The 17996-nt window shown below is 40.2% G+C and overlaps 3 protein-coding genes across 4 annotated transcripts; 2 read left to right on the top strand and 1 right to left on the bottom strand.

The window, feature by feature from the left end:
• The first annotated feature begins 273 nt into the window (after window positions 1-273).
• On the top strand, window positions 274-7819 carry LOC147256237 (protein-glutamine gamma-glutamyltransferase 2-like). Its single transcript, XM_086212739.1, has 15 exons — window positions 274-411; window positions 590-766; window positions 943-1176; window positions 1924-2042; window positions 2229-2357; window positions 3599-3767; window positions 4111-4243; window positions 4371-4474; window positions 5167-5255; window positions 5438-5591; window positions 5727-5815; window positions 6038-6221; window positions 6459-6619; window positions 6957-7096; window positions 7428-7819. The coding sequence occupies exons 1-15, from the start codon at window positions 402-404 to the stop codon at window positions 7594-7596; spliced, it is 2061 nt and encodes a 686-aa protein (XP_086068865.1). The 5' UTR covers window positions 274-401; the 3' UTR covers window positions 7597-7819.
• Window positions 7820-8040: 221 nt separating this feature from the next.
• Window positions 8041-16136, bottom strand: LOC147256236 (small integral membrane protein 1-like). 2 transcript variants are annotated; one of them, XM_086214175.1, is made up of 3 exons: window positions 16020-16136; window positions 9633-9783; window positions 8041-8863 (listed from the first exon to the last, which is right to left on the bottom strand). In XM_086214175.1, exons 2-3 carry the CDS (start codon window positions 9737-9739, stop codon window positions 8740-8742), a joined length of 231 nt encoding a protein of 76 aa, XP_086070301.1. In that variant the 5' UTR covers window positions 9740-9783; window positions 16020-16136; the 3' UTR covers window positions 8041-8739. The 2 variants fall into 2 exon arrangements, with proteins under 2 accessions (XP_086070301.1, XP_086070302.1); XM_086214176.1 differs by lacking the exon at window positions 16020-16136 and adding an exon at window positions 9922-10085.
• Window positions 12335-17182, top strand: szrd1 (SUZ RNA binding domain containing 1). The gene is made up of 4 exons (XM_086214174.1): window positions 12335-12448; window positions 13814-13863; window positions 15311-15574; window positions 16757-17182. Exons 1-4 carry the CDS (start codon window positions 12401-12403, stop codon window positions 16866-16868), a joined length of 474 nt encoding a protein of 157 aa, XP_086070300.1. The 5' UTR covers window positions 12335-12400; the 3' UTR covers window positions 16869-17182.
• The last annotated feature ends 814 nt before the right edge of the window (window positions 17183-17996 follow it).

Raw genomic sequence — 17996 nt, 5'->3', positions numbered from 1 at the left:
ACCGAAAAAATATAACTTCAAGTATGGGTGTCTTTGCTTCCGTAGAAAAACGTCCGTTTTATTTTTCCATCTTAATTAATGTCTACTATATGTGTCAGCATGTGTATTGTGGCGCAGAAATTCACATGCTTTAGTAGCAGGTGATGAAGTTGACCACGTGATCTGGTCATTTGTCCGTGTTGACAAGTGTTGTGCTATAGCTTTAAAAGTTGTAATAAAGAGGAAGTGGTGACTAAAAACAGATTCATGCTGTGACCAGTAGACTGATGGGGGCGTCCTTATCAGGTTTCACGTGCTACAAATATCCTTCTGGAAGTCTTATGCTGCTCGGTCATTAACCCAATAAGCTGCAGCTGAAGTGTCACTTTGCACGCAGACCTCAAGGGACAAGAACCGCAGACATGAGTCAGGGTAACTGTTTTCTCTACTCTAACAGGTCTTTTTTTCTGATTGTTATCATAAGACTGAAGTTTAATGCAATGATGACATTTACAGCCTCAAGTCACAGTGTATTTGTGCAGTGTATCTTGGTGCTGATTTCTAAACTTTTACCCGGACAGCTAATTATATTTTCATCTTCTCTATAAAGCCCTGAGCATTGAGCGCTGTGACCTTAACATAAAAGTCAACAACAGCAGTCATCATACGGAGCCGTGTGGAGAGGAGCGCTTAATTGTGAGAAGGGGACAACCTTTCATCATCATTTTACATCTGAGCCCTGGCAGCAAGGAGTTCAGCCAAAGCTGCACATTCATTGTTGAAACTGGTACACAGCTTTTTTTTTTTCTTAGTTTCTGTGTGTGTGTGTGTGTGTGTGTGTATTTGGAGGGTTGTGTGCGTCTGTGAATGCATGCATGAGTGTTAAGCCAGATTTTTCTCATAGATTTGATGTCTCTCATCTTGATTTGGATGGAATGCTCATGCAAATGTCTGTGTGTCCAGGGCCGTTACCCAGAAAAGAATCGGACACCAAAGTTTCTTTCGTGCTCCAAGATTCTGTAGTGGACACGGAGTGGAGCGCCTCTGCTGCTCTTGATCCTTCTGGGGACACAGTGTCTGTTACCATCAGTTCCTCCCCCAGTGCTCCCATTGGAGTCTATTCTCTAACTGTGGACCAGGAGGGAGTGAAAACCAACTTGGGACAATTCACCCTGCTTTTCAATGCTTGGTGCCCCAGTCAGTACATTCCTTTTTCTTCAAATGATTTCTATATTTGTTTCAAAACTGTATTTCAAACCGTTTAAACCGGAGCCTGACTGATATACTGAGGTGTATTAATGGTGGCTAATCTCAGATATATCAGCACTGGTGGAGTTTTTTTCTTTCACAGAACATAATTCAGAAAAAAAAACAACATTTGCTGTAATTTACTATTTAAATTCACAGCAAAGTTAATTATTCCATTATTCCATTTGGAAACAAAAATATCCCACCTCTGCTACAAATCTTAATAATTACATTGCAAAGGTTATTGCAGAAGAACATCAGCTAATAACAATAATCTCTATTATTTTTCGATTCCTTTCAAGTCTCTAATACTGATACTCTAATATCAGCCTACAAAAAAAAAATCAAGATTTGGTCAAACACTGGTAATTACAGAATGTGAAGTCACGTCATCTTCAGTGCAATAATGTCCAAATTTAAAGGTTAGACTGTTATTAATACTGCCGACTGATGGGTCACCTACCAAAAAAAGTATTTCTCAGCTGATGTACCGGTATCTGTGCCAAAAATATCCTGTATCAGTTCAACTCTAATATAAACATCCATCAGACGTCTAGATTTCTCGATTCCTCCTCTGTTTTCATCAATAACACATTTATATTAAATTCTTTTCATGCCAACGCGCAAACAAATGTTGTCGGGTAAAGTGTGTTATCGCTTTGGTGTGAACGGTTCGATGTTTGTTCGAACTGACAGGAGATGCTGTGTACATGCGCGGCAAGGCGAGGAGGCAAGAGTATGTTTTAGCTCAACATGGGCTGGTCTACAGAGGAACTTCTAAGCGGATCGGTGGAGTGCCTTGGAACTTCGGACAGGTAAGAATAACAGTCAAGCAACGGCGTGAGATCTCCAAAAGCTTTTTCACTGAAAGGAGCAACACAGAGATCAGCTCCTACGATCTAAATCCATCAGTAACTCTGTCATTAACTTAAAAACAACAACAACCAAAACCATATCTGGTTTAATTCTTTATCAATACTCTGCTGTTTGACTGTCTGCAGTTTGAACCAGGAATCCTGGACATCTGTTTTAAAATTCTGGACGAGAACCCCAAATTTGTGTCGGACACTGACCAGGACTGTTCTGCCAGGAGAAATCCCATCTATGTGACCAGAGTGCTGAGTGCCATGGTAGGTCCAGGGCTTTTTTGGGGATCAGAGTGTGTGTATGTGGGTTCTGCCTCCCTACTTTGTGAAATATAGAATGGTTTCCATGGTGAACCTGAAATGTGTCCAAGTCCTCCCTTTCAATCTCAGTTCCCTATTGTCCCACGAGAGGCCCTCTCTCCTTCTCCACTGATAGGGGGAAAAGTTTTAATCAGGATATTGAACAAGCACACTTTGTTTTGCGTAAAAGCTGCTGCAGCTCTGAAAAAACTTGGTGCTGGAAATGCCGTCTTTCATATTTGATGCATTAACAGCGCATGGCTACATAACCAACCCTGATCTTGTGTCACTTTTTCACCCTTGAAATACAAACCCTGGATCTTTCTCTCTGCCCTATACCAAGCATGTCATCGTCTTCTTCCTACGCTGACAAAGAAGCCGTGGTTAAACGCAATAACCTGATACAGTTTACAAAAAGAAGTTTATTTCTTATAACGTGTCATCTTATATTTTTCCTCCTAATGCTTGTCATTCTACTGTGGTTTATGGGCCTTGTTTGAAGCCTCCAATGACATTGTAGTTTCTAAACAGTCCATTCCAAGACAAACATGCGTCCTCTCTTTTTCTCCGTATAAGATTGCACACAATTGGAAAATACCATTACCTTTACCAGTACTATTTGATACAACTCAAAGTCTCTGACGCAAGATGAGTCGAGTCAGCAATCTTGCATTTTTAACATGGCAATTAACACCTCTGTTAATGTTTTGATACATTTCGTAACTACAGTACATCCTAAACTGAAATTTGAGCAGACATTTTAAAAAGTCTTATATTCAAGAATTGAAAAAAAAAAAATCTCTTTAACATTTCACCTCAGAACAAACGATGTGAGATTCTCAAAAAGATCCTGAGTTTTATCTCATATATTTTTGTTGAGTTTAGAAGCGATCAACTGTTGCAGATTAACAGGGGTAAAATCCTAAAGGAGTGCAAGGCCACTAGTATTTATTTAAGAAGTTCATCGGATTCTTTTGAGAATTCCTCTTGAGAAGATTCTTATGATCTTATTAACATCCTGGTTTTTCTCATCTGTCACGCATGGCTAGATCTCTACCTTGTGTGTGTGTATATATATGTGTGTATGTATGTGTATATGTGTATATATATATATATATATATATATATATATATATAATTTTGAATTGCATTATTGACATTTAGGATTCCCAGTCACAGGTTTGAATCCTCCTGTGCTCCCTCAGATCAACAGTAACGATGACAGGGGCGTGCTTGTGGGATCGTGGGACACGTATGAGGGAGGGGTTCATCCAGGCACGTGGATCGGCAGCGGGGACATCCTGCGACAGTGGGCTGAAAGTGGTCCGGTCTGCTATGGCCAGTGTTGGGTCTTTGCTGCCGTTGGGTGCACAGGTGAGACCTAATAACCTACTGGTACAAATTATTCTTTTATAATAGGGTATTTAAACAGAAAGAAAACAAAAATATTGAGTTTCTTGAATTTGGAAATATCCCATAAACCAACTGGGGTATATTACTCTCTGCTAAAATAAAATTTTCAGCACTGATTTCTGTTCCCTCTCAACATGGGTTTCCTCCCACTTACATCCTCCATCTCTTTGAGCAAACCTCTAAATTAAGAATGTAATCTCACGGCTCTGGATCCGAGACCTCATTTGTTGTTGATGAAAGACCTTATCTGAAGTGCATGCTGTGGTAAACTGGTGCGATGACGTGTTGATTCCCTGCCTCCTAGTGTCCCGAGCCCTGGGCATCCCATGTCGAGTGGTTACTAACTTTAGTTCGGCTCATGATGCTGACGCCAACCTGGTGATAGAAAACCTTTATGATGAAAACGGGAAAAGAATCTCTTCAGGTGATTCTGTTTGGTGAGTGGTGGTGGTGGTGGGGGGCGGACTATATTTTATCTTTTAGCATTCAAGTCCAACATTTTCAATGAAGTTTTTTACACACTCGAGAAAAATCTTACACTTTATTCTATGCATGTTTTTCCAGGAACTTCCATGTTTGGCTGGAAAGCTGGATGACACGTCCAGACTTGGAACAGGAGTACGATGGTTGGCAAACAAGTGACCCGACTCCACAGGAGACGAGTGATGGTAAACTTGGGTTTGATATAGTTTGTCCTTTTTATAAATGTACTTTCATGATGTCTAGACAGAACAGGCACTCAGCAGACCAAATAATATGACTTTTTCTATGTGCCATTAATTGTGGCTGTAGATGGTCATCACAGGTTGCATGCCAAGTTCTTATATTTAACCACATTGGTTAGTTTAAACTCCTGACAGTATTCACGGGGTTGGTGTATGATTATAAATAACTCATATGCCAAACCTGTGACTTTTAGTGTCTGGCATGTTAACCCGTGGTTTTATTTGGATTTATCTGGTGTAATCCAAGTCTTCTTTGTCCATTTTAATACTCAGTAATCCACAAACGCTTTGATGTGAGCTTAAAATGAATGAACTATGACACGATCAGTTCAGCACTACTGTGAATTAGCATCAATGAGCATGACGATTGTCTTGAAACAACTCCATGCTCCCAGGTCTTTGTTGATAACTGAGGTTACAGTTGGATTAAGAGGGTGTGGATTATACCAGATGATGCGCTTCAGAGTTTGTAAACTGACATTTAGCCGCGACTTACCATCAGCTTCAAGCTAAAAAGATACGTGATGTAACCAGCAACAAAAGCAGTCAGTGTCCTGTTATATGACTTGAATGACTTGCATTGCTCTGAATCCAGATGTGTCTTAAATGAATTCACGAGTGTGTGATGCTGTCAGGTGTTTTCTGTTGTGGACCTGCTCCACTGAGGGCCATCAAGGAAGGAGAGCTGACCAAGAAATATGATACTCCATTTATTTTTGCTGAGGTGAGTTATGGAGACCAGCATTTGAAAAAGAAAGGCACAGTGTCGTATTTCAGAGATGGTAACAGGCTGTTTTTAAGTTTTGATCAGAGCCTGGCTTTGTGGTTTGGCAACCCTTCATCCAAGTCAGCGCACCGACAGCAGTGTATAAACATCTCTAGTGTCTCTGTTGTGCATGTCATTAGGTGAATGCAGACGTTGTGGACATGGTGCAGCTCTCAAGTGGAGAATTTGTCAAGTTCAGTGGCTCATCGAAGTCTGTCGGACGCTTCATCAGCACCAAAGCTGTTGGCTTGGATGAGCGGCACGACATCACACACAAGTACAAGTACCCTGAAGGTACCGCAAAGATATTACCTAGATTCTCCCGCTGATTGAACTACCTCAGCTGACACGTTTTAAAAACTGTAATCACGCGAATTGTTGAACAATCTTGAAGTTATCGGTGACGCTGTTCGCTCCGGATGTTTTTAGGTACGGAAGATGAGAGGAGAGTGTATGAGAGGGCCCAGCACCGCAACAAGCTACAGCAGCGAGGAGAAGAGCCAGGCCTCCATCTTAAGGTTCACCTGTGTTCACGCATATCTGCACAATAATTCAATAAATAATGTAACGGCATCATAGGAGAGGATTTCAACACGCAATCAGAAAATGATATAAAAAGAGATTATGATATTTCTTGACTTTCTACAGCACAGTTGATATTAACTGTTAGCATACAAAACATGAAAAAATGAAGTTTAGTTTCGGTTTATTAAATGAACATCTCATAATGCTCATTGAAGGTCAAGCTTGCTGACAACATGATCGTGGGTTCAGACTTTGTGGTGAACGCTGTCCTCACTAACAACTACATGAAGGCGAGAACCTGCACCATCCTGTTCTTCGCTAGAGCCGTCGGCTACAACGGAAAACTAGGGGAGAGCTGTGGATTTGCCTCCGACAAAGTGGAAGTTCCCCCCGGCGAAGGTTTGCTCTCATGTTAATGCACTATGCTGTGAATAGCGATCTCGCAGGAGTAAGGCCCATTTCTAAGGCCAGAGATACAAACATAGCAGAAAAATATCTTTTAGGAAGTGCGTTTGTAAAAAAAATTCCCTCAAATGTTTTCTATTCAAATCTGGTTCTTGAATATTTCAAGTTGAAATTGTATTGAAAATATCTAAATAACCCCATAAATATGTAATGTACCACATGTGTTTTCAGAAAGGCGGCTGCCTCTGACGCTGGTGTATGGCAGTTATGGACCAGTGATCACCTCTGACAGACTGATCCAGTTGTCGTCCATCACCATCGACAAGCAGAACATCGACTACCACAAGGCTGAGAAGACCATCGTCTTAGATGAACCAGTTTTAGTAATTAAGGTATAGATAGATGGATAGATGGATAGATGGATAGATAGATAGATAGAATAGTATTTTGACCATCTAATTTACATATTTGTGAGGCATTAGATATAATATTTTGAAACACCTTTCAACGTCACCATTTATTACTACCTCGGTAATAAAGTAGAATTCATCGCAGAGTTGTCATATTGGATTCTACTACATTCTACCTGATGAAATGGCCAGTGCACATTTTATGGGTTATACGTATTTTCATAGTCACTGAGTGAAATCTGCTGTAGAGTTGTATATGTTAATTATGACATCAATGTAATCACATGGCTCGGGCTTACGTGATGATTTCTCTTTGCAGCTGGTGGCGGGAGAAGCCACGGTCAACCAGCCTGTGACAGCAGAGCTGAGCTTGTTGAACCCCCTACCCGAGCCGCTGCAGGACTGCAGCTTCACCGTAGGAGGAACTGGCCTCACTGATGGCAAACCCATAACACTCAAGTATGTCAAGTGTTGCTGATATGAGTGAAGTAGTATTTTTTTTTAAATCTCCTCTATCACTCCTGGAAGACAGTGTTTTGCCTGCCGTCTGTCTGGCTGTTCTCACTGCATCCTGCTGTCACGCACACTACCTTTTATGGCCGCATTTAAAGCTTCATGCATACTGAAAGTGCTGCACATGCACACTTTTTCAAGGAAGTGCTCCACGTAGCTTTCAAGAAGTAACGTTCCACAATGATGCCGATGCACAAGTGACAATGGTTTTGCATAAGAAAAGAAATAAATCTGAAACATAAACTTTATTCCTCACTGTTTGCTATGATTCTTGCAGGATTGCTGCTGTGGGGCCCAAACAGGAAGCCAAAGCCAGTGTTGTGTTCAGTCCCACCAGTGAGGGCTCCAATGTGCTGGTAGTGAACTTTGACAGCGACAAACTGAGGAACATCAAAAGCTCCATCAATGTTACTGTGAAAGGAGGAGCCAGTACAGGAATGGAATAGCTGTGATTTTTCATACTATCCCCCCTTGGCTTTACACAGCAGCCTGAGTTTGTTTTTTTGTTTGTGTTTTTTTAAGTAGCTTTTTAATTTGATTGAATTATTACTATTTTAAAACTTACTATGCACAATAATATTTTCCCTGAATATTTTTCCTAAGAAAGGCATTCATTCATATCCACTAACTGTAATGTTCTGTTATACTCTGGTAGGTCACAATAAATACACCAACAAAAAAAGAAGCATCATTTTTCTCTCCCTCTTTACTTTGTCTTTACCCAAAAGTAAATCATTCTTCAAACAAGAGATGCAGCGGTCCAACATTAAAGACAGGACATCACAGCAAATACAACACAATTCATATGACGAGACAAAAAGAACACTATCAAGCAGACTGCAGTACAGAGAATAAAAGAGAAGTAATACTTTCCCAATGGCACCACAGACATGAAATTTAAGAACTACCTTTTCTGTAAAACGCTGAGAGATTTACCATAGTCATTGTGTAGTTATGTATCGTGAAAAATACATTTCTTTTGACACGCTCTTCTTTTTAGAGAAGAAACTGAGCCGCTGGTGATGAAGACAATCAAACCCAATTGGCAAACTGAAAATCCAAATTGGGAAAACATTTTTCGAGACTTTGAGGTGCTGAGGGGCTGCTGCACCTGCTGGGTCAGAATAAATGTGAAGTGGATGAATAGCGCCACTTGCTGGAGCAGGGTGTGCATCCAAGCATTCCTGGTAAATTTGATCAGATGAGCAAAATTAATTGCAAACTGTAATCGGTAACATTAATGTTAGCCAATGTTGAACTGGAATAGTTGGAAATTGATCTTTAAGTCATCAACTTTAAATGTATCTCTAATTAACAGCCCAGTAAGTAGAAAATGCAGATTAAGAGTCTAATAATTTGAACAAAATCTGTGTTGTACTTGCTACTGGAAATGCTGCAATATTAGCACATTCCACCAGAAAGACAGGTTTTTGCAAAGTTTCATAGATTAAATTAACTTTAGATTAAATAAATACAAACTGTAAGTGTCATCTTTTTTTATTTAGAACTTTTTGAATTCATTGTTTTTTTTTGTTGTTTTTCCAGAGTGAGTTAAGATTAACCTTTCCTTTCCCGGCTGGGATCCACTGTTAGCACCTATGGACGTAGTATCCAGTTGCATATCCTATGATGTAGATGAACACCATTACACCCAGCGCTACACCCACTTTTACAACAATCCCAATGTTTCCAATGCAGATTCGATTGTAGACCCTGTGAGTAGAACAGGACAGGAAAAATTCGTCATTCCCTGGTTTAAACAATTTACATGAAAAGATGTCTTAAAACACAGAAAAGCCTGTGGCATATTTGAAAATAACCTCAAACTTTTTTGAAAAACTTCATAGAATCATTAACATTCATTAAAACCCTCGTTTCTATGCCTCTATAGCAGATAGAATCATGATAGAAAAAGGTTTAGCTCTTGAGCTTCTATGTGAAATGACGAGCCTAAGCCCTACCATAAATGAAAAATCTTTTTTGAAATATTCAGTAAACACCTAATACGACATAGAGGTCACATCTTAAAAATAGAACAATTCATATGTTGTATCAGGTCTAAATGGATTTGATACCATTAATATTTAGCCCAAACTATGTATGTATATATATATATATATATATATATATATATATATATATATATATATATATATATATATATATATACAACCGCTCAAACACATTGTGTGGTATAATGCATATTTTTTATCCAAAAAATGATGTTTTCAACAGATTTAAAAAAAAATTATTAGTAGCCAATAGTCGCTATCCGATTCAAGCTTTTGTGGCCGGCTGGAGTCACAAAAAAAGTGCAGTATAATAGAGAAAAAAAACATTTTGTGAGCTCAAGGCACTTCCTTGCATGTACTTAGATGAAAAATAGAAACCTTTTTGGGAGAAATATTGATTTTTACTTACACTGCCAATTTAGTTTGAGTATCAACTTCTAGCCAAGTTAAAAGTAGCAGAATTGTCTCACCTCCTCATGGTGGACTGAGATGCCTCGACATTCATGTTGATGTTGTCGTTGTTCCAGCGATCATATTCCACACTGCCGGCATTGTTGGACTCCATTGGTGATGTCATCCTTCCGTCCTTTGCTTCCTGGAATCACGGTGTGGCTGCTGTTCCTGCAGATTTAATAAACTCTTATTTTTGTGCGACAAAACATTTTTAACTTAAGTGCTCATTCAAACCCCAAATCACTCAGATTAAAAAAGAAGCATGTGATTTGATTATTCTAGTCCAAAATATTCAGCTGTGCTCACTTGTTGTCTCATCTGAGTCCAACCACCTGTCTTGCAAACTCTAGTTTGCAAGGCTCTTAAAGCTTCACGGAGCCTGAGAGACCTTGGCCATAGTTCAGGTGTTGCTGAGGTCAGCTTGTCATAAATCCATTGGTTGACTTCCAGTTTTCCCTGTCACCTTCCTTTATGACTCTTTCTTAAAGATAAGAGAAAATCTGTTAAGGTTCATCTCTGGTTGGAGGACTTTCTGTGCACATGGAGGACTGGACATCAAATTATGTGTGTGGTGTGGATTTTTTATGCAATGCTTTATTCCTGGAGGAAATGGGATTAAACCACCTGTGATGTTGTCATAAAGATTTTGTTTTAGCATTACTGCACAGGGTATAGGCGTTAAATCATTTGTGCTGGTACTGTATAGTAGCAGCCTCTTGACAATGAAGTGGAATTCAGAGATGTGTCATGTACCAATTATAAACCACGTGCAATGTGGCGATGACATTACTGATTTTAGGTTTTTGTATCACACATTTAGGCAAAAAATCTAACAGAATCCATAAGCCTTCTCAATGTTGAGATAAATTACATACATTTTAACACTCAAAACAAAGATGGAGTCAATATATTTGGATTTTCATCCATTTTACTTAGTATAAGTACCCCCCCCCCCAAAAAAAAAGTCCTGTCAAGTCCACGTATGGCATTCCTCTGTGTATTGAATTGCTAAAATATTTATCAGTGAGTCGTGCTGATTGTGCGGGACAAAAATGTCACCTGGCTCATGAGCACCAAAGTCACATCACAAGACCCCCACTTCCCTGTCACTGTGACTGTTGAAGGTCTCTGTGAAACAGTAGGGCCATTCCATAAAGAATCTATCCGTGCTGCACATTATTCAAAATGCTGCTCAGGAATAAACGTCCACTGGTTTCCCTTTATGATCTGCTTCCTAGGTGTGTGACACCGTCTGGACATGACATTCGCTCCACTACAACAATTGTTACGACTCTATATGGATCACAACAAGATGAGTTTAATGAATTGTATCAGGTCTCTCAAATGTAGAGAGAATTTGAATTCTCAGGCGATGAGTCAAAATGGTCTAAAGAGTTGATTGTGTAATAATTCTTATCTCAAGCAACCATCAGTCACCTAGAGAGCGCTGACATGCATGGGAGTCAGGTCATCGAGTTTATTTTACCAGCTCCATTGTATCCGGAACAAATCATGAGTGCAGCATTTAATATAAAATTATCTCAGAACATAAAGATCATACTCAGGAAACAAGATTAACTGCGGTAGCAATAAAACAACAAGTGTATAAACAGGTCCTAATGGTCTGGTCAGTCATGAACAAAGTCCTCAAAAAAAAACATGCCACAGCAACCTGTCAACCGCGTTGTGTACGTGACATTTAAAACTGTGAGGTTTGGAGAAAATTGCATGGTAATGTGAGGTCTATTTCAACCAGATTCATTTCAGTGTACATAACAGTGCTACGCTTCAAACACTATTGAGTCATGACACAATAAAAAAATATACCTGCTGAAATGTCTGATAACCCCACTTAATAAATACTAAAACTACATTTATAACTTTAATGCTGCATTTTTCCATCCATCTTCTTCTGCTTATTCAGTGAAGGATTGCGGGGCGGGGGGGGGGGGGGGTGGCTGGAGCCTATCCCAGGAGCCTTCAGGTGAGAAGCAGGTTCACCTTGGACAGGTCGCCAGTCCATCACAGGGCCAACACATAGAGACAGACAACCATTCACACTCACAGTCACACCTACGGTCAATTTAGAGTATCAATCAGCCTCGTCCCCTCTTGATGTCTTTGGACTGTGGGAGGAAGCTGGAGTACCAGAGAGAACCCAGGCAGGAACAGGGAGAACATGCAGACTCCACACTGGGCTCGAACCCAGAACCCGGAACCTTCTTGCTGTGAGGCGACGGTGCTAACCCTGCACCACCGTGCCGCCCTTGCTGCATTTTTATCAGCTTTATTTCAGTTTAAATCTGACTTGGATATTCCACAGACATGAATCCCTGCTGGATGCAAAGGTCTTTTGATTGTGACAGTGTGAGGAATATTATTTCCCATAAATATTTGAATTACAAACAATGTTTTATTGTGAACCCATCATACCTTGTCAGTGCCAGATATGATTAGACCTGACACTTTAAACACGCTTCTTCTTCTCTGCTCTTCTTGCATTTTGTATTTCACATGTTTTCCCATGTTCAAATGTTTTTTCCAACAACTTTCAGGCCATGTTACTACATTTTTTTTAATTGTATATTGTTTTCTAGGAATTAAAATGCCATTTTCCATATTCTATGTGTGTGTGTGTGTGTGTGTGTGTGTGTTGGGGGGGGGGGGGGTGCAGTCAGGGAACCCGTCAGAATGACGTCATGTGTGAACGGTGGAGAGGCGGACCTGAAGGAGCGCACCGGACAGCCAGCATTAGCAAACTAACGTGTCTCAAGCAACATGAAACATGGATGAGGAGGTCGCGGAAAGTTGGGAGGAAGCTGCTGATAGCGGGGTAAGAAAGCCTCACTCCACCTCAATTAAAGCTAAACATCCATCCTGTAGCTTTTTAATATCGAAAGTTACAGGGCTGATTTTTGTTACTGAGGTTGTCTCCATATTATTCCACTTAAACGAGTCCCACGGGCCAGCAATGTGGGTAATGCTAACTCGTTAGCTTTAAGAACGTTAGCCAGACAACGTCAAGTAGCCAGCTAGCTAGACTAATCAAGCTAGTCTGGTATTTCTGTATTAAGTCGCTTAAAATAACGTTGAAATGGCGCATTAGCCGCTAGAAGTGGTCCCCTATTGAGTATAATGTTAACATGATGCAAGCTAAAACTAAAGACTTCAGTTAAAATTGAAACGCTGAGGTGGTCATTAGCTAATGCTAAGATTGCTAACATCGCAAGGCTAATATGAAACATTTCTGTTACTTATTGACATATACACACCCCTCACAAGCCAATAGATTCTCCATTCTCTATAGATTCGCATTACATGAGACACACCTATATTTTACGAAAATAAACATTCGCACTTTATGACGTTTTCAATTCAACTATGGATTTAAGTTAACTTAGTGGTGAGCTTACATAGCTGAGGTAGACGATGAACTTAAGTTAATGTTTGTAGTTCGTGTAAAGGGTCAAAATACTACTGTCAAGTTTAAAATCGACTGATTAACCTCGTAATTAAATGTGTTCACGGGAAACGACATAATCATTCAGTTTACACATTTTCATGTGTCCCGGCTCATGCTAATCCTACTGATAGATCGGGTTGAGTGAATGTGTCGGTGTTAGCTGAATGCTACTCTTAGTGTTAGCTTGTTAAAGTAAATTTGCTGTTGTAAATAAGGCCGTTAGTTGGACAACATAATCCTGTCAAGCTGCCAGTAAACGCTAAACGCTTGATAGCGAGTTGACTTTGCTTATAAGCGGGTAACGTTACGTTTGTAACATTTAATTTACGTTAGCTGTCGTTACATTAAATTGGCAGCCTAATGACGTAAGTAACATGGCTCTGGGAAGAAGTTTACCGGAAGCAGCTATTGTGATTTTGTTCTTCACACGGTTAATATTACTTCACCATGTTCCATTAGTTAATAAAAGTGCTCCTGGACTGACTTCGCCAAAAGTTGTGCTGCTGTCTGATGGGTAAAGCACATTAGCTGGCTAATGTTGGCTAGCTTTGCTCTCTCTGTTATGACTTGGCAGCTGCCCTGCACATGTATAAATAGATTGTAACTGAATCCTGCTTTCCATCCAGTCTCTGACTTGCTTAATACCCGAGACACTTTTTACTCTTCTACCAAAATCAATGTGACCCTGTTGTTTGTTTTATATGAGTGTATGTTTGGTTTTGTTTTCCCCAACAGGAAATGGAAAAGCGGTTAGAAGAGAAGCTCAAGATCAGCCAGAAAGAAAAGTAAGGAAATTAAAGGTAGACAAATTATTGACAATAAAACAAAATTACTGCAGTAACTCAAATGTTTTGCTTATCCCAAGAGCACACACAAACCAGCTCCTGTTTTAATTTAGTACTGAATTGAACTGTGGTTCTCAATAATTCAGAAAGCTGTGTGTGTGTGTGTGTGTGTGTGTGTGTGTGTGTGTGTGTGTGTGTGTGTGTGTGTGTGTTGAGAAAGGGAGAGCTCACCCTGCCTCTTGGGCATAAGACTAGGGGCACCATGGGTACTATGAAGCAAGAAGAGCATATCTAATGTATCGCCGTGCAGTGTGGGTTGACAAAGACAAACAACTGCATTGAGGGGAAGGGATACCATGATGGTGCTTATCTATGGAGGTTTTGTGTTTGTGTGCTCATTCTCACACTGACCACTCGTCAACATGGAGATGTGTTGTGTGGAGTGTGCCACTCAAGAGGAACAAACGACATATCTTTATAAATATTAGGAATATTAATATTTTTTATAGATAATAAATGTAACACTTTTGCCACAGTCAGTGCTTGAAGGAGTCGTGTCTAAAATAAGTCGACTGGGTGATTATGTGAATTAAGGGACTAACAAGCAGATCTGATCGTAATCATCTGTTAATCACCCTTGACTGCCATTAAATGAGTGGGTTGTGTGGACTGTGGCTAATTTGATCAATACTTGCGCCACTTGTCGTGCTACAGAATGACACACATAAGAAACATGTGCCAGTCAGACTGTGATGCCTCTCACTGGCAATGGCAAATGTAAAATAATTCCCTCTGCAGGAAAATCTGTATTGTTTATTAGAGATGCTGATTGGGGAAGACTACAAGGGTTGAACTGTCAATCTTCTCAAAGACCCACCCACAATTCACATCATTGGGATGAATGTTGATGACATTAACCGTGAGATGGTCAGTAGGTGGTGCTTGTTGTCATTTTGACCCTGTGTCTTGTCTCCCAGTCTGCTGCATGTGCTACCATGGTGATGTATCCTGCTGAAAATTCAGCTACCTTTGTCGTACATAAAATCCAGGGTTGATCCCACACTAAAATTCCAGTCCTTCTTTGTAGTACTGATCCCATATCAACAAGGGAGGGAGATCTCCCCTGCATTGAAAATAATGTAAATGCATCATAGATAAATGTAATAATTTCACTGCAAATTAGATGCAGTTGAAGAGAGAAATGTTTACAAAATGCAGGTAGACAAAAAAGGAAATTTGTTTTTATTTCTCTAATATTGAGGGAAGAATTAGTACTGTCACAGCTTATTACTTATATGGTATTGAATTGTATTCTGTTTTGATGCATATCCTTGCTGAAATTATAGGACTAAGTGTGAATGCCATGGGTTTCTAATCAAAGCTGATTTGAAATCACGTCTCCCTTCACTAATTTTGCACGGACGCTGTGTTGTTCCAATACTTTCAGAGAGTCAAGTAATCACTCTTCACGGTCTCCACTGAAGGCAACCATGGTAATCCAGGACGACTCTCTACCAGCAGCACCACCACCTCAGATCCGCATCTTGAAGCGCCCAGTGAACAACGGGTCACTGGGGTCCCCTTTGAATCAGAACAGGCCTGCGCCACAGGTCAAGTCTCTGGCACAGCGCGAGGCAGAGTACGCTGAGGCCAGGAAGAGAATACTGGGAAGCGCCTGCCCAGAGGAGACACCTCAGGATAAGACTGACAGGTATTTGACTGATGTGTCACTGTTTGGTCTCCTTACCTACATTAATTTAATAGTATTTGGTTGTTGATTCACGCTTTCACCTTTGACGTGGGGTTTCATCTTAGACTTTGATTTCTAAAGCAGATTTTCTCAACATTTCTTATTTGAATTAAGACAAAAGTTGAACAGCATAAAAATCTGTTTAAGAACAAAAATTGGTTTCAGCATAAGTTTAACAAAAACAGGGCATCCAATAGTGAGACTTTGGAGTTGCACTGAGCTCCCCTTCTGGTGTTACTTTCTGTTTCATTTTCACAGCTCCTGCTGGCATGAGGATGTGGCTTTTGTCAGTGGGTTGTGATTGAGCCGAAGTGTAGCTTAAAAAAACCTCCAGCAGCTCTCTGATGCAACTTTGTACAGTTTGACTGTTACATTTGTTTGGTTTAACTTTGACATTTACACTTACCTTCTCTTTTGTTGTCCGTTTGACTTTATCTGGAGGGAGTTTTACCAAAGTAAACATGCAGACTACAAAATCATTTAATTGGACACCGACCACCCCTAACCCCTATGTGATTTTCGGTTGGTTGGGTATGGTTTCCATGACAGCGATCCTTCCTTGACCTACCCAGGCCTTGTGCCTAAATTGACCCAGACCTTATTATTTTATTTAAATGATTATTATTCATAAAACCCTGCTGGGGTTGAGTTGGATTCCTCCTCCTGCTCTTGGTTTAGCTTCATTCTCCTCCATGCCTCCCAGTATCATGTGGCCTTGCAAGATAGATAAGTTAAGAGTATGTGAGACTATAGGTCCAGCAGTTGGAACAGTTTTGTTGACACATTGTCAGAATAAAATCTGACCTCATCTGGAAGTATTATTCTTTTGCTTTCTAATCTCGGTTCACCTTCAGTAGCATTTCTCTTCAGGTGGAAGCAAAACTCTGACATTAACAGCTTGCAGAAATGATGCTGTTGAGTATGAGAGTATTTCTTTTTTAAAAGAAGAATAAGAATGCCACTTACGGCTTTTTTTCTGGTAAAAAAATGTCGTCACTGTCAAGAGCTACCAGCAGTAGCCTGCTAGCTGTGCATCACCAGCAGTTCCCTTGTGACTCTAAATAACACAATAAACACACACTAGTCATAATTTTGGATACGGCCCTCTAATATTTTTGATTCCTTTTTCCTTCTTTCTGCCAGGTCAGGGCGCGTCAGTTCTACATTGCCTTCCGAGGACACCCGCTCAAACAATCACACTGTCCGGCAGCCAGCTAGCCCAGACGGCACCCAGGGGTTCCGACAGCACAGATAAGAGGGCCCCAAGGACCCCCCCAGCCATTGAAGGGAGGGAGATTCAGGGCCACTTGAAACAGCAGTATATATATTTTTTTAAAAACTTCCTTCCTTCAAGTTTATGATATTAGACGGGCAGCAAGTTCTTATGTACTGCAGCCCAGATTTTGGATCCAGCAGGGAACTGATGGAGGGAGGAACTCCTGCAGGACGTAGAATGGATGAAAATGTGCTCTCTTCTCTGCCCGCTCCGACCTGATTGACACTGTGACAATGGACAACTTCTGGACTCACTGTGATGATCCCTTTAAGAGACCCCACCCACCCCTGCCCTTCACTTCCACCTCTCTCCTCCACTTCCAGACCCAAGCAGCTCCCTCTCAGGTGCAGGATGGAAGCAAAGACTTGAACAAAGAGAAGAGGAGAAGAGAGGGGCCAATAGCTAAATGAGGTGAGCAGCAGCAATAATCCCCAGTCGTCACTTCTCAGTGTTTTTAATCTTTCCGATGGCTCACAACATTTTTAGCTTTCGTTTACTCCATACTAGGGATGCACTGATACATTTGCTGTACTTGTTACACCAATCAGAGTACTACCCTATATACCACCACCAAGATAGGATTCTTTAATAATGGGATTCTCTTAATGAATGGAGCAATGTTTACTGTGTTTAGGAAATAAGAAAAGTTCTAGTTTTGATACTTTTAATTTTGTTGTAAATTGTCCTAAATGAGCTGTAAGTTTGATCAGTGCACCCCTAGTATGTGTTTTGCCATTTTTGTTTTTTGTTTCTTAAAGCAGAGGAGAAGCGTCATGAGTGTCAAGTTGCATCCGACAATTTCTGTTTACGGTTTGTTTTACTTAATTTTGTGTTTTTAATTGAACTTTCCAACCATCTTCCTTAGATTTTCACTTTGTTTCTATTTAAAAGTTAAAAAAACAAAAACAAAGGAGATTGTGGATTGAAGTCAATTTTTAAGTAGCTTATGTCTCTTTGTATGAGACGGCAGAGATGTCACAGCAGTATTTTAATCTTAAACCAAAATATCATTTTAAAGTCTACCTGTATATATCAGTTGGTTCAAATGTCAGAGAAGTTGGAGGCGACAGCTAGTTAAGAGACAGTCTGATGGAGAATGAATATACT

Source organism: Aulostomus chinensis, chromosome 9, assembly GCF_037954235.1.
Source record: "Aulostomus chinensis isolate RoL2024-O1b breed Wild chromosome 9, RoL_Achi_v1.0, whole genome shotgun sequence".
Taxonomy (NCBI): domain Eukaryota; kingdom Metazoa; phylum Chordata; class Actinopteri; order Syngnathiformes; family Aulostomidae; genus Aulostomus; species Aulostomus chinensis.
This window is presented reverse-complemented; position numbering and strand designations above follow the sequence as displayed.

Bases quoted from the DNA above. Each gene is read 5' to 3' on its own strand.
- LOC147256237 (XM_086212739.1), top strand. The intron at 5,592-5,726 runs GTACCGCAAAGA...GGATGTTTTTAG, and splicing joins CAAGTACAAGTACCCTGAAG to GTACGGAAGATGAGAGGAGA. The intron at 5,816-6,037 runs GTTCACCTGTGT...TGCTCATTGAAG, and splicing joins AGCCAGGCCTCCATCTTAAG to GTCAAGCTTGCTGACAACAT.
- LOC147256236 (XM_086214175.1), bottom strand. From the start codon at position 9,739: ATGACATCACCAATGGAGTCCAACAATGCCGGCAGTGTGGAATATGAT. The intron at 8,864-9,632 runs GTGAGACAATTC...TTCTACTCACAG, and splicing joins TCTCAGTCCACCATGAGGAG to GGTCTACAATCGAATCTGCA.
- szrd1 (XM_086214174.1), top strand. From the start codon at position 12,401: ATGGATGAGGAGGTCGCGGAAAGTTGGGAGGAAGCTGCTGATAGCGGG. The intron at 12,449-13,813 runs GTAAGAAAGCCT...TTTCCCCAACAG, and splicing joins AGGAAGCTGCTGATAGCGGG to GAAATGGAAAAGCGGTTAGA. The intron at 13,864-15,310 runs GTAAGGAAATTA...CAATACTTTCAG, and splicing joins AAGATCAGCCAGAAAGAAAA to AGAGTCAAGTAATCACTCTT.